The sequence below is a fragment of the Aspergillus terreus genome, genomic scaffold, assembly GCF_000149615.1.
Source record: "Aspergillus terreus NIH2624 scaffold_13 genomic scaffold, whole genome shotgun sequence".
Taxonomy (NCBI): Eukaryota; Fungi; Ascomycota; class Eurotiomycetes; order Eurotiales; family Aspergillaceae; genus Aspergillus; species Aspergillus terreus.
In genome coordinates, this window is record NT_165936.1 from 163,404 (window position 1) to 183,200 (window position 19,797).

Genomic DNA, 19,797 nt, shown 5'->3' on the forward strand with positions numbered 1-19,797 from the left:
GGCTTTCCTGGACCCATCCCTTGCAGGAATGTACATTTCGCAACGTGATCATGATCGCGTCGCATCCCACCGGCTCGAACAATCCTCCATACCTCCGTGACGTCAAGCATATCCAGGTATGGCTCTGTCGAAGGGGCCGCACGCCTCGCGAGTTCCTGTGTCAGATTGCCCTGGGCCGCGGCACCCTAGAGAATGGAGAGTCCTTTCTAATGGCGGGCTCTTCCTCCATTTCCGCCGCAGCTCTTCTGTTCTTCTCCTTTTCACCTCTTTGTCCGTTCTTTCGTGTCAATCCAGCAGTCTTTGTGTGGTCTGAGGGCAAGGTATTACTTTGTCTTCTCTGTGCCCTCATCTGGATATCTTCGTGAGGCTGTTAGGCCTTCGGTGAAGATATGGCACTGATAGTCGCATTGATTGCCCTGGCATTTCTAGTGGCTGTCAATGCAGAGTTGTGGACACAATATCCGATTAACTCCCAGTTGCCGCCGGTGGCTCGAGTATCCAAGCCTTATCAATTCACCTTTTCCGCGGGGACCTTCGGCGGAGTTCAGTCGAGCACGATCTATTCTCTAGTGAACGCCCCATCATGGCTTCGAGTGGACAGCGCAAGCCATACGCTGTCTGGCACGCCGGGGAAGGACGACGAAGGGACGGCAAAGTTCCAGCTTGTGGCATCGGATACAGGAAACTCGGCCAGCATGGACGTGACCTTGATCGTCACGACCGATGATGGCCCTCAGCCTGGGACCCCGTTGCTCCCACAGCTAGAAGCAATCGGGGCGACTTCGGCTCCATCCACGATCCTCATCCACTCGGGGGATTCTTTCTCGATATCCTTCGACTCATCCACATTCACCAACACCCGCCCCTCAACAGTGTACTATGGCACTTCGCCCGAAAATGCCCCATTGCCGTCGTGGGTCACATTCGATCAAGCGTCTCTCCGCTTCTCAGGCGCAGCACCCAATATCGGACCGCAGACCTTCAATTTTAATCTAGTCGCCTCGGACGTGGCTGGCTTCAGTGCGGCTACCATGAGTTTCAATATGACCATCAGCCCTCATATCCTGGCGTTCAACGACAGCACTCAGACCTTCTTCGTCAACCAAGGGAAGGAATTCACCACTCCGGACTTTGTCGACTCCCTGACTCTGGATGGCAATACGCCGGCAGCGAGTGATTTGACCGGCGTCAATGCCGAATCGCCCGAATGGTTGAAGCTGAATAAGGATACTATCTCCCTGTCGGGTACCCCATCCGACGATGCCACCGACGCAAATGTTACGATATCTGTGACGGACAAATACAACGACGTGGCCACACTTATTCTCTCGTTGAAGTTCTCGCAGTTCTTCAAGAATTTGGCCGAGTGCGACGCCGTCATCGGGGAATATTTCTCTTTTGTTTTCAACGACTCCGTCTTAACGAGTGAGTCTGTTCAGCTGGACGTGAATATCGGCAGCCAGCTACCGTGGCTGCACTATGATGCCAGCAACAAAACGCTCTACGGGAACGTCCCGTCGGGCCTGAGTCCCGGAAAGTCGGCGATCAACATAACGGCACGTGAAGGGACGGCAGAGGACAGCCGCCAGTTTACCATCAATACGGTGGACAAGGGGAGTTCCGGCAACAGTAGTACCGGCGGCTCGACAAGCTCTGGGGGAGGTTCCAGCGGGAGCAAAGCAGGTATCATCGCTATCTCGGTCATCATCCCTGTTGCCTTCCTGCTGAGTCTATTCCTCCTCTGTTGCTGCTGGAGACGCAAGCGCAGAGCAGCAGAGGCCGAAGATGGCCAGGATGGCAAGGAAAAAGACCCGTCTTCGGGTCCGGATGAAGAATCAGACCTACCTCGCTGTCAACCGTACGAAGAAACCGTAGCAGGCGTGCCACCCCGGATGGACCGGAACCCCTCGCCATCGAAGCCTCCCAAGCTGGAATTGGGCCTGTGGGACGAGAACGCACAGCCGCAGGAAGAGAGAGACGGGCCGGAGCGGACACGGAGGGAGAACACACTGTCCACCTCTACCATCGAGTGGGACTTTGCGCCGCTGAAAGCTCCGGAGCCGGACGAGGGGAAACAATCCGACACGTCGAGCCCGGCCAAGCGCCGGTCTTTCCAGAGCAGTACGCATGTGCGCAAACGCACGAACAGTTCTCACAAACGCGAGCCTCTCAAACCGATCCAGCCACGGCGGTCGTTGAAACGAACTTCGATGCAATCGACTAAATCCCGACGCCTCTCGAAGCGTTCCAGCGGCATCTCCCCCGTGGCAACCGGCCTTCCGATCCGGATCAGCGGCGCCGGACATGGAGCCGGTGGCTTCGGGCCCCCAGGCCACGGGATTGTGCGGGTGTCCTGGCAGAACACAAATATGTCTCTGCAGAGCGACGAGAACAGCGTCGGAAACTTGGCGCCGTTGTTTCCTCGTCCCCCGCGGGCACGCGATAGCTTGGAGTATCCGAAGTTCTTCAGCCTCCGCGCGGTGGAGCCAGACACCCTGACTGCCTCGGAGACGGACTCCCTCGAAGCATTCGTACATAGCCGCGCGAAGCACCGCAACTCCTCCAACCCCCTGTTCTCGGGACAGCTGAGCCGCCGCACCTCGTCGGGCATTCGCGCATTGGAGCGAGCCCGCAGCAACGCGAGCCGAGCCGACACCATCGGCAGCTCCAACTCCAACGACGATTATCGACGCTCGATGCACGAACGCTGGTCGGCCGCGCTGTCCGCATCCATCTACACAGACGATAACCGGCAGTCCACGTGGCTCGACTCCCTGTCCGAGGAGTCCTTCAATGTGCGGCCGCTCGCGCCGCTGGTCCAGAAGCCGAGTCAGTCGAGTCTGGCCCAGAACTATACCGCCTCCATTGGCGCGGCCCCTCCGTTCCTCAGCGACTCCAGTCTCGATGTCTCGGCGCAAAAGGCACGCAACAATGGCGACCGCGGGTCCAGCGATATTGAGAATATGATGGAAGAGCGTCCCGCCCCTGCCGACCACCGGAGGAGATCCAAGACCAACCCCTACCCGCAGAGCGATAACAACCCGTTCCCCCTACCAAAGAGCCCATCCACGTCGTCTGTGCCGCTGGACGGCAAGCCGCGTCGCATCAGCTTGATCCAGCTAGAAGCCAATGGCCAGGGACGATTGCAGCGAGAGCAGACGGGGAGTATGCGAAGTGACATAGCATTTGTGTGAAGTGGACGTCGACTGTCGAGCGACTTGTTACTGCATGGCGTATATAAGTGGATTTTGCGATTATGATATCCATAGTTGTTATCAATTGTGTCTTATTTCAATCATAGTATATGCTTACCTGCGTGCATAATAATAATACGACCTTCTAAGGATTAGGCAGATATTTTTCCTACACCATTGTGGTAGAGATTTACATGAGCGTGAGATAAGCTAAGCACTAGGGATTTGTTGCTAACTATTGTGCCGCATGTAGGGTGACATTGTTCCCGTAGGCTGATCTCCCCTTTGTCCATCATAAATACTACCAGACCCCATGCAAGTCCTCGCCTCTTTCTACTCCCATCGGGATCCTCCCCTCCACAACCACACATCTACCTCCATCTGAGAGGACCCGATGACTGCAGATGACCATGTCGAGACGAGCCCCCTCCTGGGACGGCGCCCGGTGCATAAACCCCCTAAGCACAAGACCAGGATCTTGTTCTTGGTCTGTGTGCTGATCGTCACGATAGACTTTGGAAGTTACCTCTCGATCGCCCCACAGACACAGCTTCTCGAGACGATCATCTGTCGCAGACTGGGCCAGGCGCAGCATCCAGAGACGCTCCAAGATGCGCCGGATGGGTCCCCGTGCAAGTCGCTCCCCGTGCAATCGGAGCTGGCATTGATCAATGGCTGGAAGGACACGCTGGACGCGCTGCCGGGCATTGCCCTATCCCTACCGTATGGCTTCATGGCTGATCGGATCGGTCGCAAGAAAGTCGCGTTGATGAGCATTTGCGGACTGCTCATGGAGGAGATGGCTGTCCGACTTATCTGTATGTTTGGCCTGTTCCTGAGGAGCCCGACTGTACTGATGCTTGACCAGACTGGTACAGTGAATACATTTCTCCCCGCGCGGTATGGTTCACGCCGCTGTTCCAGATCTACGGTGGCGGCACCCAGGTCGCTACGTCGATGGTCTACACCATCATTGCCGACATCTACTCGGTGGAGGAACGGTACGAGTTCCTTACTCTTCCGCGCTATTCATGCTAAACCATGGGTTCAGGGCGAATATCTTTTTCATCGTGTCGGCGGCGATTCTCCTTGCCGAAATCCTCGCAACGCCGCTGAGCGCCTGGATGATGGCACGGTCGTTGTGGGCACCGTTCCTCCTCGGGGGCGTCTGCGAGGTGTGCGGGGTCCTCGCTGGGCTGGGGGTTCCTGAGACGCTCCCGAGCACGATGGACAGCTCCGACGAAGAAGCCAACGAGGACAGTGACGCTCCCAGCGAGTCCCCCTCCTGGAGAGACCGTCTCCGACACGCCTTGGGGCAGCTGTCGCATTTGACAACCTACATCTGGGGCAGCCGCAACAGCCTCGCGATCTCCGTGGCGTTCCTTACAGCCAGCGTGGGCCGACAATCCCTCCAGCTCATGCTGCAGTACGTATCGAAACGGTTCTCCTGGAGCATGGCGGAAGCCAGCTTCCTGATCTCACTGAAGGGGTGCATCAACCTCGTCGGGCTGCTGGTGCTCCTCCCGCTGGTGTCGCGGTGGCTGCGCCGATACCTCTCGGCGGTGACGATGGACCTCCGGCTGACGCAGGCTAGCGGCGTGATTCTGGTGAGCGGGTTCGCGATCATGGCGCTGGCGGGGAGGCCGGCGGTGTTTGCGTTGGGGGTGTCGCTGTCGGCGCTGGGATGGGGCTTCTACTCGACGCTGCGGAGTGTGGCCAGTGCGCTGGTGGATGAGAGCCAGAATGGGATCCTCAACACGACGATTGGGCTGATGCAGGGGGTGGGCATTATGACGGCAGGGCCGCTGCTGGCGAGTGCGTTCCGCTACGGGATGAGTCTGGAGGGGGTGTGGCTGGGGTTGCCGTATATGGTTGGGACGGGGTTGTTTTTCATAGCGGGATGTGCAACGTGGGTGATTCGGGTGGGTTAGAGGAAAGGATATTAGAATGGGATTCATGGATTGTGTTGGGGTTCTGGACTAGGGATAAACAAAGCAGTGAAGTAAGGAAGGGTTGTATAGTTATGCTGGGAGGCGATGTGTAATCTTGGAGATGCATGGGACGGATAGATGGATGGATGGGCCAGACCCAGGACCAACACATGTACATGACCTGAGGTACTCCCTAGGTACTAGTAGGTACCGAGGGGCACCTGACCTCTTGCTTCTTCTGGCGTCAGCAGCCTATCCCAATAATTATTATGAGTGAAATGAGTGAGGATAACATTACCTAGTAGACATAGAAGATGATGATATAGATAGAATCAGCATAGGATGAGAGTCAGATACTACCTAGGTGCCTACAAGTAAGTTAACTGCTTACCTACGTAACTACTCTATCAATCAGGACTATCATAAGGAACCTTGGAAGTCTTGTCATGACTTCAATATCTGTATACACCAGAAACCGGTTCTACTAGGTTATTTCTATCGATGATGTACCTATGGTGTACCTGGCGTAATAGCCTAATCGATGCCTGTAGAGATAACTAGAGGGAGTTAGATGGCGATAGGAGAAAATCTCTTCTACAGAACCCGTGACCTTTTGGATGACCTGATTCTTGGACTCTTTTCTCTTCTCTTCTCTTCTTCTTTGTTTCTTTCTTTCTTTCTTTCTGTTATTGTTTCATCTCAGAAGAAGGGATTCATCTGTATAAATTACTATTTCTCTTCTATGAATCTACAATCCTGATCCATCTACTCCTCCTTGTGCTGTCATCGTCCCCACACTGATACCTTAAATACTCGGACTGTACTGTACGGCCCGCCGCCCATCGAATTCTGCCTCTCCTCCATCCTGCTCCTCCCACCTGACTGTCTCGCTTTTCCTCTTCTCTCTCTTCCTCTTCTTCTCTTCTCTCCCCTCCCCTTCCATATCCCTCGACAGTCCTCTCTCGTCCTTTTTCCATTCTTCTCAACACCTCCTTCAGGAAACAATTTTCCTCCCCCTCCCCACCGGCTCATCTCTCTCTGTGTGTCTGGCTTGCAGAACGCCCCTCTTCCCTCTGAATTGTGACCGATCAAAATCATGGGTCAGACCTTGTCAGAGCCAGTCGTCGAAAAGGTACGTGGATTTTCACCATGTTTGCTTTCGCGCAGTCGCATGTTTCATTTTTCCCTTTTCTCTGCCTACCCAATTTTTCCCCCACATTGCGTCTCTTACGCAATTTCGCTGCTTTCCCCGTCCTCGGTCGCCAGCCCTGGGCCATCTCGTGCAGCCCCAACCCTTTCGGAAACCCCAATGTCATCCATCAGATGGAAGCAGATGCGGCGATGGGAGCCTTCTGGGTCTCTCCCCGATTTCGCTTGGGGTTGCGTCACCTCATCCGATCTTGCTGGGCTCCCGGTCATGGCACTGTCGTGATCCAGTCTGCGGGGTCCTCCACCACCGATGAAAATTTCCCACACGCTGTCGACCACCACCCTCACCAGACCTCTGCGATCTCGCTAACCACCATCGACTCTAGACTTCTTCCGAGGGCGAAGATGAGTGCTGCATCTACGGTGTTTCGGCCATGCAAGGCTGGCGAATTAGCATGGAGGATGCCCATGCCGCCATCCTAGACCTCAATGCGAAGTTCACGACGCCCCAAGATCAACCGACCGATCCCGCGAAACGAATGGCCTTCTTCGGAGTATACGACGGGCACGGTGGAGATAAAGTCGCCCTCTTTGCGGGAGAGAATCTCCACAAGATTGTCGCAAAGCAAGATTCGTTCGAGAAAGGCGATATCGAGCAGGCCTTGAAGGATGGCTTCCTCGCCACCGACCGGGCTATCTTGGAAGGTTCGTCCGCATGCCTCGCCTTTTGTTCGCCGACAAGACTGACCCGGCTAGATCCGAAATATGAGGAAGAGGTCTCGGGCTGTACCGCAGCGGTCAGCGTCATCTCCAAGCACAAGATCTGGGTGGTATGTATATGTTCTGTCTCTGCCCGTTTGCGCGGAATTAACGGGTGTAGGCCAATGCTGGTGACTCCCGTTCGGTTCTTGGGGTCAAGGGCCGCGCAAAGCCCCTTTCGTTCGACCACAAGCCACAGAATGAAGGTTCGTGCATTGATCGACACGTGTGCATGAAATTGTCTAATGCAGGATACAGGCGAGAAAGCTCGGATCAGCGCCGCCGGAGGCTTCGTCGATTTTGGCCGTGTGAATGGCAACCTGGCCCTCTCCCGAGCCATTGGAGATTTCGAATTCAAGAAGAGCCCGGAGCTGTCTCCCGAGCAGCAGATCGTGACCGCCTATCCCGACGTGACGGTTCACGAGCTCACCGACGATGATGAGTTCCTGGTCATTGCCTGTGACGGTAAGATAGTCATCTCCATGATAGCTGACCCCACTAATGCCATATAGGTATCTGGGATTGCCAGTCTTCTCAGGCCGTCATTGAATTCGTCCGCCGTGGTATCGCAGCCAAACAGGACCTCTACCGCATCTGCGAGAACATGATGGACAACTGCCTGGCCTCCAACAGTGAGACCGGTGGGGTGGGGTGCGACAACATGACCATGGTCATCATCGGCCTGCTGAACGGCCGCACCAAGGAGGAGTGGTACAACCAGATCGCCGAGCGCGTGGCTCAAGGCGACGGCCCCTGCGCGCCGCCCGAATATGGCAAGTCTCTTGAGGAATCCACGGCCTCCAAACCCTACTGACTGTACGGGGGTACAGCTGAGTTCCGCGGCCCTGGGATCCGGAACCAATTCGAAGAGAACCCGGATGACTATGACATGGACAACGATCGGGCGCGTGGCTTCAGCGTCCGGTCTGGCCGGATTATCCTCCTGGGCGATGGCAGTGAACTGGTCCCCGAGCACAACGATGAGGAGCTGTTTGACCGGACCGAGGAAGACCGCGACCTTCCCAGTCAGGTGCAACGCAACTCGCCGGATGCCTCCCGGAAAGAACGGGAAGGGACCCCCGGCCCACAGGCGCAGGGGGATTCCAAGCCGGAGCACATATCAGAGTCCCCGTCGTCCACCACCGAGAGTTCTAGTTCTTCCGCAAAGCCGTCTTCGTCGTAGTGCGGATGGATCTGTTGCATTTGTTCCCTTTTGTTTTGGTTTTGGTTGAAAACGATTCTTGTGATTTATGACCGACCCCTCTCGCATGTCCTTCCGATCTATTTTTTTCCTATCTATTCTCCGAGCGCTCTGTTCTCCCCTTTTTATCTCTTTCTTCTTGAATTACCATGGACATCTGGACAGTGGAGGACGCCTGAGAGCTCTCCTTATTCAACGATATGATCATGTCTTGTGGACGGGATTGGGCAACACTAGGATAGGAGGTTCATTCGATTCTATTCCAAGCCGCGAGCGGCAGACTGGATGCCTTGAAGATACCGCGCAACACGACAGCTATTGATGACCATGACTGAATACCTCGAACAAACATTTGATGGACTTTTGGACGCTACGCCCTGTCCTTTTCCACTTCTTCTTCTTCTTAAATGCGACGGGTTAAACAGCCACCGACTGACTTTGCACCGAGGACGGCGTATGCGGATGAGCAATGGCGGCATGAGGGAGGGCATGCTTTGCAGGAGTTCTGGCCGTGGGAAAGCAGCGTTTTGATTCTACCGAAGGATATAGAACGGTAGGAATTGACTCTGTTAGAGCTCTACTGTAAGGTTGTAGGCGGTGAACCCCCAGAGGTAATGCGGGTTACTGTACAATACCGGATGACGGAATCCCCGAAGATTCTGCTCTCCTTTTCTCTTAGTATTATTATTGTCTATTAATCTGGCGCTGGCGCAATCGATCACGAGAAAAATCAATTCAATTGTCAGGATCAAAGAGAGGAGGAAAAAGAAAAGATACAAACCCCGTGTCGACATCTGTTCTCTTCCCCTCTTTCCTTCCTCTCTTCCATAGTCTCCCCCCAACGTTTTGATCCTCCTCCACCCACCGGCTCCTCCCGCTTCTTTTTCCTTCCGCCCGTTGTCCTTTTCCACCACCTTCTATCCTCTGTTCTTCCTCATTTCATCCTTATTCCCTGGACAGACAGTGAGCTGCGCTCCTCCGTCCGCATCATGTCCTCTCCGTCCACCGCCCACAAACGCAAGCGCAGTGCGTCCCAACACATCACCGCCGACGCCCCCAAGCCCGTCGCCGCCGACCTCCTCCAACCGTCTTCTCGTGACGCCTCGGGCGAGGAGGGCGACGAGTCCACCGGTCCGACAAGCCCCCAGCCCAAGAAGCCCGCCGGGAACGTGACGTCCGCGGCCGCGGTGCCGCCGTCCAAGCGGGCCCGCAAGAGCTCGACGACCACCGACCAGACGCCCGCCAATGGGGCCGCCACAGAGGATCCGTCTGCGATCAGTAAGGAGGACCCCGGCGAGCCGTCCGAGACGACCGTCGCCAGCAGCGACATCGAGAGTCACAGCAAGCGGCCCGGCCTACAGCTCCGGACGGAGCTCGAACCACCCCAGCGCGCGGGCTTGCTCGACCCGGTCGGATACCATACCAACCCGCCGCCGACAGGACGGCCGGTTCGCGTGTATGCGGATGGAGTGTTTGATTTGTTCCACTTGGGGTGTGTTCCCGGCTTCTGTCTTTCCTGTTGTTCGATTCCTTGCTAACTGAACAGTCACATGCGCCAGCTCGAACAGGCCAAGAAAGCTTTCCCCCAGGTACATCTGATGGTGGGAGTGACGGGCGATGACGAAACGCACAAGCGGAAGGGTCTGACGGTGCTGAGCGGGGCGGAGCGCGTGGAGAGCGTGCGCCACTGTAAATGGGTGGACGAAGTCATCCCTGACTGTCCGTGGATCGTGACGCCCGAGTTCATCGAGCAGCATCAGATCGACTACGTTGCGCACGATGATCTGCCGTACGGCGCGGACGAGGGCGACGACATCTACGCCCCGATCAAGGCGCAGGGCAAGTTCCTCGTCACTCAGCGTACAGAAGGTGTCAGCACCACGGGGATCATCACACGGTATGTGTCCAAGGATGTTGTCTGGGCGTTGACTAACGAGATAGGATCGTTCGCGACTACGACCAGTACATCTCGCGGCAGTTCAAGCGCGGGGCATCGCGGCAGGAGCTGAACGTGTCGTGGCTGAAGAAGAACGAGCTGGAGGTGCGCCGCCACGTGGCCGAGATCCGCGACACCATCAAGACGAACTGGTCTACGACCGGCCAGGAGTTGAGCCGCGAGCTGCGCCAGCTGTGGCAGAACAGCCGTCCGGGCAGCCCGGCGCCCAGCGCGCGGAACAGCGTCGATCTGGGTGGCTCGCGGAGCGGCATCACCAGTCCGACTGGGGGACCGAAGACGCATCTTTCGCGTGTGGAAGCGATGGGCCGACCGGATAGCCCTGTCGGCAACGGACGACATGAAGATTTTGCCACGGGCTACAGTTTGGGGTTGATTGGGGGCGTGCGTGCATGGGTGAGTTTTCTTGCAGGTTTGATGCCGGCCGAGTTCCGAGTACTAACTGATAGTAGATGCGCAGCCGGCAGTCTCTGATACAGAGCCGGGCGCCGTCCCCGTCCAGCGGGGAGGACTCGGAGCAGGAGCGTCAGAACGGGCATGCCGAGGCTGACAAGATGCAGTCAGCTTAGGGGGTTATGTTACAGCGACAGCACAATGATAAAAGCGAGATCAATGGAGATTGGCGATAGAATGCATTCATTGATCGGTAATGATATTGATAATGGGGTTCTGGGTAATGGCATGGGCATGATGGAGATAAATTGTATAGCTAGTTGGACGATAGAGTTTATGCATATTCTTTTATCTAATCTATGCAACGACAAAATAGGGTATAGGGTATCAATGAAACGAAATCCAGGCTATGCCGCCGTGATAGCCAGCCGGGGACGCCTCCCGCCAGCACAGGGCACACTACTTTCACTCTGCCCCTCCCCATCAGACAACTCATAATCCCCCGGCGAGCAAAGCACCTCGCGCAACCGATCCCGCAGAACAACCGCATCGCGCACAAGCTCGCGTTCAAGCCGCGCCTTCGCCCGGGGGTCCGCCCGCGCCGTGACCGCAAGCTCAAACCGACGCAACCCGCGCACCGCAAGGATAGGCGCAACCCAGGGCTCCTCAATCGCCAGCCGCAGCCCACCCCCACCGCCACCTACACCCCCCACCAACCCGGGGGCCCCAGGACCCGCAGGAGCAGTGGAGGTAAACCTCCCGAGATCGAGGGTAAGATGCAACTGCTCGAGGCCGGAGCACGCCGCGACCCGGTCCCAGAACCGCGTCCACAGCTCGTCGTTATGCGTGTGCGCGTAGATGGAGGATTTGTGTGACTGGCCCGACAGCGGCTGCCAAACCGGCGTGTAGTGCACGGAGAGGCGTTTCAGCGCGCGCAGATGCTGCGGCGCGATGGTCTGCGCGAACGCGATGAAGGTGTGCAGGTCGTCGACGTCGAAGGTCGGCGTTGTGTAGGGCAGGTCGGCGGCTTCGGCGTAGATGGCGCGACAGGTGCGTAGGAGGGGGAGGGAGGAGGTGCTGAGGTGCGAGGGGAGGGCTGGGTGGGTGTGGGGATAGAGGACTACCGCAGCGGGAGCTGCGGTAGTAGCAGTGGTGGCATTACTACTGGTAGTGCTGGTTGTAGACGGGCTGCTGCTGCTAGTGTCAAGCCGCCATCGCGCCGGCGTCACCGGACAACATCTCCGATTGCGATCGAGCGACGAGTCCGCGTGGGGACAGCGCACATGCCGGATCTTGTCCTTCAGCTGCACGAGATGCACGACTTCATCGCCAAAGGCGTACTGGTAGATGCGCAGGCGGATCTCCGGCGGCAGACGGGTCATGAACAGCGAGTCGGACTGCGGGTGGATGGGATGCGCATTGAGGTTGACGGGCGGATTGGACGGAGATTCGATGGGCGAACAGATCTTGCGGTCGTGGATCAGGTCGCGGACGGTCTCTTGCCAGCGGCGGCCGGTGGGATAGTAGTGGAAGATGGAGTAGGGGTCGCGGAGGAGCCAGGCGTCAAAGTGGCGCATCTTAGGGGTCTATAGTCTATGGATATAGGTGTATAGGTAGCATATGTATGGATTCTGGGGTATGGGGATGGGATAGTCGAAGACTGGATCTCCTTATATACTCTGCAGTTGAAGATCAGCGCCACCGCCTGCACTGTTTGACTCGTTCTATTGGCGCTTTCGGGAGAATCCGGTGTGCACTGTAACCCTATGACGTGGTGGCTGAGCTAGGACCACGATGCTCCGGTTTAGGATGCATCCATTTTCATACATTCAGCTTCATGATTGCATCCTTGCTGATATGTATGATCTGTACTCTTTGTATGCGTCTGCAGACCAACGGAGGCCGAGGAGGTCGAGCTGAGTTGGTCATTGCGCAGGTCGATGTTTCTGCCCGCACGGATATATACATCCGCAGATCATCTATCTCATCCTATCATCCATCTATACCCTCCTAGCCATCGCCACATATATCGCACTCCCCAAAATCAACGCCGACCCGCCCCAGCTCATCGCCGACAGCGTCGTCCCCCAGATCACCCGGTCGTAGACCAGCGCAAACAGCATCTGCGTATACAGCATGGACGTCGCCCGCGACCCGGACGACGTCGGCCGCGGTTTATCCTGCGCCTCGCCCTCCTCGTCTGCATTCTCCGCACTAGCAGCACTACTCCGCGCAGGCGGCACATACGCCAACCCCGCCGTCAGCAGAAACTGCAGCAAGAACCCACACACCCCCAGTCCCACCAGTAACACCCACTCCCCCCGCGTCGCAGGCAGCTGCACCGACACCGACGGCAGCACCAGCATGGCCACGAGCGACCCCAGCGTCGTGACGGTGGCAAACCACGTAACCGAGACGAGCGGGTGCGCGCGCTGGCCGATCACCCGGATGGTGGTGTACGCACAGCTGGCGCCGGCCACACCCACCAACCCCATGCCGATGGCCAGGATGTGCTGCGTCTCGTCGCGGCCTGCGCCGTCGTCGTTTCCAGACGCCGGCGGCCGGGTGGCCAGCCCAAACGGCCGCGCGATCAGCACCACCCCGGCCAGCGACACCACGGCGGCCAGCTGCTGCCGCCGCGTAAACACCTCGTTCGGCAGCACGAACGAGCACGCGTAGCAGCTGGCGATCGGCGCCAGGAACGTCAGCACCGTCGCCTCCGACAGCGCCAGATATTGCACCGAGTAGTACAGCCCGTAGACGCCGATGAAGCCGGCCATCGCCCGCACCACGAGCAGCCCCAGCACCGCCCGCGTGCCGAACGGGTGCGCTACCCGCGCGTACCACATGTACAGGTAGCTGGCTACCATTGTGATGGACATGCGCGCGAAGAGGATCTAGGAGTACACGGTTAGCTGGGTCTGGTGGACGCTAGATATGGTGTGTGGAGGGGTACCTGGAACGGGTCGTAGCCTTTGCCGTCGTTCCCTGTGCGCTCCAGGATCTGTGTCATCACGTTCATGGACGAGCCGAAGAATTGCGCCGCCAGCACGAGAATCATGCCTTTGCCTTGGAGCCAGGCTTCGCGGGCGAGATCTCGCCCGGCGGCCCAGCGTGGTTGTGCCGAGGATGAGGATGAGGGTCGGTCTGGGAGCAGGGGCGTTCGCTCATCATGGTTTGAGACTTGGGCAATATGAGGGTCTGTCATGATGGCAACAGGGTGAGGAATGTGTCAGTATCTCGACTGAAGTACTCCGTAGACGAGTTGCACCCGAGTACGCGATGCAAGGAGATTTTTAGCGGTGAAAGGATCAGATCGTTAGCGATCAGGCGACCCACTATGAATTGTACCAGAGTAATGAATATGAATATGAATGAATTTTCCGAATTATGGCTACCTCCACCCCAATCTATACAAAAGTAAAGGTATCTCCCCCCCTCTCGCGCATCATGTTCCCCAGCCGTTTCGTGCCGACCACCCGCTCCAGCTTCAGCGCATCCCACTTGGAAAACAACGCCCGCACGCCGCCCTCGGCCGCTTCCACCACCGCCGCCGCATCCAGCCCCAGGAACCCGACCATCTCGCCATAGAACCGCGGGTTCTCCGGCACCCCGTACATGACCACCTGCCTGACGCCGCGGATCTGGTACCGCCGGAAGTGGTGGAACCGCTCCGAGTACAGCAGCACCGAGTGGCGCCCGTTCATGAAGTGGCTGCGCGCGCGCGCCACCTCGCGCGGCTCCGTGTACTCGGAGATGGCGCCGAACGAGAGGTTGGCCGTCTGCGCCGACGTCGCAAAGTGGTTGCGCACCCGCACAAAGTCCAGGTACGACGGGATCACGATCAGCACGCCGCCGCGGTGCTTGCCGCGGCCGGCGGTGATCTGCCGCACCAGCGTCGACAGCACCGTCGTCGTAAAGTGCTTGAACCGCGCGTCCGGGTCTTTCGCCGGCGAGAGACTGTCGAACCGCGAGAACGTCTGCTTCACCGATACCGGCAGCGGGAGCTCCGAGATCGCCCCCTCGTACACGGGTGTCGCCTTTACCTTGCCTGCGACGTTCTGCATCTGCGCTGAATACACCGAGTTGATTTCGGGCGTGATGAAGCCCGCCAGCATGATCAGCTGGCGCACGTGCCGCGCCTGGTTGTCCAGGTACCACGGCCGCACCCGGCTGAAGTCGCAGCCGTGCGCCTCCTTCGGTTGCAGGTTGAGGTGCTTCAGGATGTAGTCGACGTGGTCCCAGTTCTGCATCTGCAGGGCGTCGGCGTGGTCGACGATGACCACTTCAATCGAGGACAAAAAGTCGTGGTCGCGTTTTTTGGCACTGTCCGGTTAGCTGGCCGCCGAGAATAATGGCTGGGCGGTTGACTTACTCTGCCTGGTCCATGATGGTCCGCAGACCCAGTGGACTGGCCAGGATCATGTCGGACGTGTAGAACTGCGCAAAGAACTTGATGGTCTTTCTGGTAAACTTCAGTCCCAGCCGGAACATGTCGTCGTTGTTCCCGGCAAACAACTCGCGGAAATCGTCCGGTTTGTTGTCCCACGAGACGTCGTCTTCCGCCGAGAAGGTGTCCAAGAAGCGTTTCTTGTTTTCCTGTTGCTCCGGCTGGAACAGTCGGGTGATGGACTCGACCACCCGCACGCACGCCTGCTTCGATGGCAGAAGATAGAGCACCTTGGGTCGTGTGAAGCCTTGGTCGCGGAGGTCGAGGTCGGCATCCTGTTCTTTCGCAGCGCGGAGGTTGTTCTTGAGGACGCGATCCCGCGTCTTCAGCACGTGGTTGGTGGCGTGGGCTGCGAGAATATCGCGCATGGGGACGGCGTTGGATGTAGTTCGGGCGCCATATAGCACATCCTGGTAGTCGAAGACGTAAGGCGCAAGATGCTGGGCGTGCCCGCTGATAGATGGGATGGCGTCTTTCGCTGTAGTCTGTAGTTTACGTTTGAGCTGTGGTTGTTAGTCTGCGTGCTCTATCTGTCCGTCAACATGTCTCACCTTGACATTGGCGAGGCTCTTCATAGTCGGGAGGAACGACGCCTCAGCTCCCTCTGGGACACTGCGCACTAGCCGCAGACCCTCTGTCTCCTTCTTCGCGGTCGTCCATTTCTTCGCCTCAACCGCTTGGATTTTCTTGGTCAAGTCTGCTTCTTTCGGATTGGCAAAATGCGATTCGAACGGATCGGTTCCTGTACAGTCAGAAGATATTAATCGACAAGCTGAAGGCCATAGCATACCATCTTCTGTATCGCTATCCTGCTCATCGGCATTGGCTTCATCCAAGTTGGCGTCCTCCTCGTCCGAAGGTTCTTGTTGTTCCAAATCGTTTGCGACGGCTTCCTCTTCCTCTTCCTTCTCCTCCTCCTCCGCTCCCTCTACGACCGCATCGGTCTTGAGCTTCTTGACCTTCTCTTCCTTATGTTCGACCTTTCTCTTCTTACGAGCGGGTCCCTTGGAGTCGGTGGCCTGCAGAAGCTGCAGCAATTCGTTGTATGACTGACCCGCGTTCAGGTCTTCTTCCTCGCTGTCGGAGGCGTCATCCCCCGCTTCTTCGTGATCCATCTCGTTTTCTGAAAGGTCTCCGGTCGGGAATTCATCTGCCGCAGACGATGCGTCCGAACTGAGCAGGTTAGACGCATGACAGCAGAAGCAGGAGAAGCGCACTCACTCTACTTCGTCAAGGCGCGAGGTCGCAAAGCCATTTTTCCGTTTGACGGGAGCTCTAGATCCTTTCGCATGTCTTTTAGGACCTTTACCCCTGGGAGGAGCCATGATGTAGTAATATTTATTCTAGACAGAAGAGAAACGACAGACTGCGTAGAAACGGGGTACAGTATGGTGAAGTATTTTCGTGGCGGCTTATCTTATCTTAGCGCGAAATTCCCGTTGCGCACACACAATTTGAGCCTCGCCCGTTCGGCGTCTCTCTTTGGGGCGGAAGAACCGATCAAAGAGCCACTCCCCACCAGACTCTCTCCCTCCCCCGACTCATTCCTCATATCCCCTTCGCACACTTCACCATGGCTGCAGCTGATCCCTTCCTGCATCTCGCTCGTCCTCTGGGCCCCGTGGCCGTCGGGTCTGCCCCGACGACTGCCCCTCTGAACGTCGTGATTCAGCCCCAGGTACGTCGCAAATTTCAATCTACCCAATTCTCTCGCTGATAAGGGAAGGCCCTCTTCTCGATCCTCGATCACTCCCTTCGTCGCAACGCCGATCAGGAGCGTGTCATCGGTACGCTTCTCGGAACCCGGTCGGAGGATGGCACCGAGGTGGAAATTCGCAGCACCTTTGCTGTCGGACACACGGAGACGACGGACCAGGTCGAGGTGGATATGGAATATCAGAAGCAGATGCTCGCCCTGCATCTCAAGGCCAACCCCAAGGAGGTCCTGGTGGGTTGGTACGCCACGTCGTCCGAGTTGAACACCTTCTCCGCCTTGATCCAGAACTTCTACAGCGGCCAGGGCGACGGCACGTTCCCCCACCCGGCCGTCCACCTCACCGTGTCCACTGAGCCCGGCAAGGACATCGAGACCCGCGCCTACATCTCGGCCCCCGTCGGTGTCACCGCCGAGAGAGCCGCCGACAGCGCCGCCTTCATCCCCGTGCCCCACGAGATCCGCTACGGCGAGACCGAAAAGAGTGGTCTGGAGGCCATTGCCGCCGCCCGCGACGCCGAGGAGCGCGCCGCCAACCTCTTCACTGACATTGAGGCCCTCGAGCGCGCCATTGAGGAGGTCCTCGGCATGATCGACCGTGTCTCCCGCTACGTCGAGTCCGTCATTGACGAGGAGGCTCCCGCGTCCACGGCGCTGGGTCAGTTCCTGCTGAACGCCCTGGCTCTGGCGCCCAAGGTCGAACCCGCCGATATCGAGCGGGACTTGTACGTTCTTTTCCCTTTTATTCTCTCGACAGCCGCTAACCACTTCCAGCAACAACCACATCCAGGACGTCCTGGTGGTGTCCTACCTGGCCAACACCATCCGCACACAGATGGAGCTGTCCAACCGGCTAGCCACCGCCCAGCTCACCTTGGGTGGCGAGTCTGGCAGCACAGAGTCCGGTCAGCGTGGAGGTCAACGAGGCGGCAAAGGCGGCCGTGGCGGCCAGCAGCGGAACCAAGAACGCAGTGGAGAGGAGGTCCGCGCTTAGTGCATGTTACGGTGGAAGATGAGATACCTTTCTTTCCTTACATCTATCTGTTCCCATCGCTTTCTCCGTCGATCTTGTTGGCTATCCGCATCGATTCTTTCTTCCTTCTGTGTCTAGGGTCCTCTCAGGGTTATTTGTGGTAAAAAGCTTTCGTTCTGCTTTGTTTGCATCCGTGATCATTGGCAGTTTACCGTGGGCGGAAGAAAAGGGCGAAAGAAAAGACGCACGCAAGAAAGAGCATGGCGTATGGGAGTCCATCTGGCTTTGGTGATTGGAAGTGCGAGATGGTTGGGGTGGAGCAGCTGCTCCGATCTGTAGACTTGATGATTACGAGTCTGGCGACATTCATGATGCAATGGACATATAGTGACCTAGTCTTGTTGTCCGTAGATACGATAAAAGCGTGCAATGCTATGATCCGAATGAACCACCCTCCATAACGCGATAACGCCTCCCATGCAGTACCATCCATGTAGTCAGAGAACCCAGCGCAGAAAACACCCTGTACGCGAGTAAGATCAACCAGTCTTCCTCTTCTCCGAAGAAACACACCCCAGCATAAAACACCCCGTACGCAAGCTCAACCAGTCTTCCTCTTCTTCGAAGAAGCATCGTCCCCAGCATCCGAATCCCGTCTAACACCACGCTTCCCCTTCCCCTTACTCTTCTTCCCATCGACGGCCTCACCCAGCTCCTCCAGCCCCTTCTTCCCCGCATCCTTCAGATTCCCCACCTGGTCATCGTTCTGGTCGAACGCCTTGCGCGCCTCCTTCAGCTCGCGTTCCATGCGCAGCAGCTCCTGCACACGCCCCAGCTTGTTGGGGTCGCGCCGTAGCGCAAACCGGAAGTCGTCGACCTTGATCTTCTGCCGGCGCGAGTAGCTCGCGTACTGCGCCGCGCCGTGGCACATCTCCAGCACGAAGTCGGTGACGATCTCGTCGAGCACGCGCACCGTCTCGGGGAGCGGCTCGGCCGGGAAGGACGGGTGCGGGCTGGGGTCGCCGTAGGCGAGGAGGAGGAGGCGGACTGTCCATACTTTCGTCAGTACACCGTACACCGTCTTCGATGGAATAGAAATGGGGGACGGGGGACGACGCACGCTCCGAGGCGAAATTCATCTGCCCCTTGTGCCGCGCGGCACGGGCTCGAGGCTCGGCCATCTTGGGAGTCGGTTTGTGTTTGGAGTTCGCTTCGGGATGCTTGTCGTCGGCGGCGGTAGTGGAAGGCGAAGGCTTAGGCTTGAAGGCTGGGAGATAGCCCGCGCGGATTAAGGCTGTTTCGGAGGGATTGAACGGCCACGGAGGTGCGAGCTGCGTCGACACATGGCCCGTGCCGGGCTGGCGCGGGGGTTGGGAGAGTTTTCGAGAGGCCTTGTGCGCGGGGCGACGAGGCGAAGGCTTCGAGTCGTGCGTGGATGGCGATGGAGATGCAGAGGGAGCGTCTTGGACGGCGTTGGCGGTGTTGTTGGGTGCGGGTGTGCGCCGGCGGTGAGCGCGGTTGGAGGTCGACATGGCGGCAGAATTTCCCGCGGGACACCGTCACGACAACTATCAACTTCTTGGTTGAGTGTTGCGCTGGACTGAACGAGAGATCACAGAAATTGAGAAGCTGAGTGGTGGACTGCAGATTTCAAGATGGTGAGTGAGGGAGAAACCTCCTTTGTTTCTAGAAGTGAAATCGTGAAGTGAGAGATGGCTGGAGATGACATCGTCCGCTATTCACTTCTAGGACCATGCTAACTTCGCATCACGCAGTCGGCTCTGTTCAACTTCCAGTCGCTCCTCCTGGTCTTCCTGCTCATCATCTGTACGAGCACGTACGCCCATTCCATCATGCCCGGGATCATGGACCGCAATCAGCATGGGTACGTCTATCTCCCTGGCCAGTCAAGCAAAACGCTCACAATCAACAGCTTCTTTGGCATCTTCTGGAAATGCGCGCGGGTCGGTGAACGACTCAGTCCATATGTCAGCATCTGCTGCATCCTCATGGCGGTAAGACACCCTCAGGACCAACAAAGACAATAGCTAATACCATACCTACCTAGGTCTCCATCTT

At 57.5% G+C, this 19,797-nt stretch overlaps 9 protein-coding genes across 9 annotated transcripts; 6 read left to right on the forward strand and 3 right to left on the reverse strand.

Moving 5' to 3' along the window:
- Positions 1 to 389: 389 nt before the first annotated feature.
- On the forward strand, positions 390 to 3,194 carry ATEG_08552 (putative transmembrane glycoprotein; the record flags this gene model as incomplete). The annotated part of the gene is made up of 1 exon (XM_001217137.1): positions 390 to 3,194. The coding sequence occupies one exon, from the start codon at positions 390 to 392 to the stop codon at positions 3,192 to 3,194; it is 2,805 nt and encodes a 934-aa protein (XP_001217138.1).
- Positions 3,195 to 3,927: 733 nt separating this feature from the next.
- ATEG_08553 (uncharacterized protein) lies at positions 3,928 to 5,125 on the forward strand (the record flags this gene model as incomplete). Its single annotated transcript, XM_001217138.1, has 3 exons — positions 3,928 to 4,012; positions 4,063 to 4,195; positions 4,246 to 5,125. The coding sequence occupies 3 exons, from the start codon at positions 3,928 to 3,930 to the stop codon at positions 5,123 to 5,125; spliced, it is 1,098 nt and encodes a 365-aa protein (XP_001217139.1).
- Positions 5,126 to 6,221: 1,096 nt separating this feature from the next.
- Positions 6,222 to 7,847, forward strand: ATEG_08554 (PP2C family serine/threonine-protein phosphatase; the record flags this gene model as incomplete). The annotated part of the gene is made up of 6 exons (XM_001217139.1): positions 6,222 to 6,257; positions 6,661 to 6,979; positions 7,031 to 7,104; positions 7,155 to 7,239; positions 7,292 to 7,498; positions 7,546 to 7,847. 6 exons carry the CDS (start codon positions 6,222 to 6,224, stop codon positions 7,845 to 7,847), a joined length of 1,023 nt encoding a protein of 340 aa, XP_001217140.1.
- A 1,376-nt stretch (positions 7,848 to 9,223) lies between these two features.
- Positions 9,224 to 10,757, forward strand: ATEG_08555 (choline-phosphate cytidylyltransferase; the record flags this gene model as incomplete). The annotated part of the gene is made up of 4 exons (XM_001217140.1): positions 9,224 to 9,726; positions 9,781 to 10,131; positions 10,176 to 10,584; positions 10,641 to 10,757. The coding sequence occupies 4 exons, from the start codon at positions 9,224 to 9,226 to the stop codon at positions 10,755 to 10,757; spliced, it is 1,380 nt and encodes a 459-aa protein (XP_001217141.1).
- A 231-nt stretch (positions 10,758 to 10,988) lies between these two features.
- On the reverse strand, positions 10,989 to 12,158 carry ATEG_08556 (uncharacterized protein; the record flags this gene model as incomplete). The annotated part of the gene is made up of 1 exon (XM_001217141.1): positions 10,989 to 12,158. One exon carries the CDS (start codon positions 12,156 to 12,158, stop codon positions 10,989 to 10,991), a length of 1,170 nt encoding a protein of 389 aa, XP_001217142.1.
- A 559-nt stretch (positions 12,159 to 12,717) lies between these two features.
- ATEG_08557 (uncharacterized protein) lies at positions 12,718 to 13,260 on the forward strand (the record flags this gene model as incomplete). Its single annotated transcript, XM_001217142.1, has 1 exon — positions 12,718 to 13,260. The coding sequence occupies one exon, from the start codon at positions 12,718 to 12,720 to the stop codon at positions 13,258 to 13,260; it is 543 nt and encodes a 180-aa protein (XP_001217143.1).
- Positions 13,261 to 13,991: 731 nt separating this feature from the next.
- On the reverse strand, positions 13,992 to 16,356 carry ATEG_08558 (uncharacterized protein; the record flags this gene model as incomplete). Its single annotated transcript, XM_001217143.1, has 5 exons — positions 13,992 to 14,907; positions 14,957 to 15,534; positions 15,583 to 15,773; positions 15,822 to 16,204; positions 16,253 to 16,356. The coding sequence occupies 5 exons, from the start codon at positions 16,354 to 16,356 to the stop codon at positions 13,992 to 13,994; spliced, it is 2,172 nt and encodes a 723-aa protein (XP_001217144.1).
- Positions 16,357 to 16,604: 248 nt separating this feature from the next.
- ATEG_08559 (eukaryotic translation initiation factor 3 subunit F) lies at positions 16,605 to 17,739 on the forward strand (the record flags this gene model as incomplete). Its single annotated transcript, XM_001217144.1, has 3 exons — positions 16,605 to 16,709; positions 16,758 to 17,470; positions 17,520 to 17,739. 3 exons carry the CDS (start codon positions 16,605 to 16,607, stop codon positions 17,737 to 17,739), a joined length of 1,038 nt encoding a protein of 345 aa, XP_001217145.1.
- A 345-nt stretch (positions 17,740 to 18,084) lies between these two features.
- On the reverse strand, positions 18,085 to 19,250 carry ATEG_08560 (putative transcription initiation factor TFIID subunit 13; the record flags this gene model as incomplete). Its single annotated transcript, XM_001217145.1, has 2 exons — positions 18,085 to 18,110; positions 18,776 to 19,250. The coding sequence occupies 2 exons, from the start codon at positions 19,248 to 19,250 to the stop codon at positions 18,085 to 18,087; spliced, it is 501 nt and encodes a 166-aa protein (XP_001217146.1).
- Positions 19,251 to 19,797: the final 547 nt, after the last annotated feature.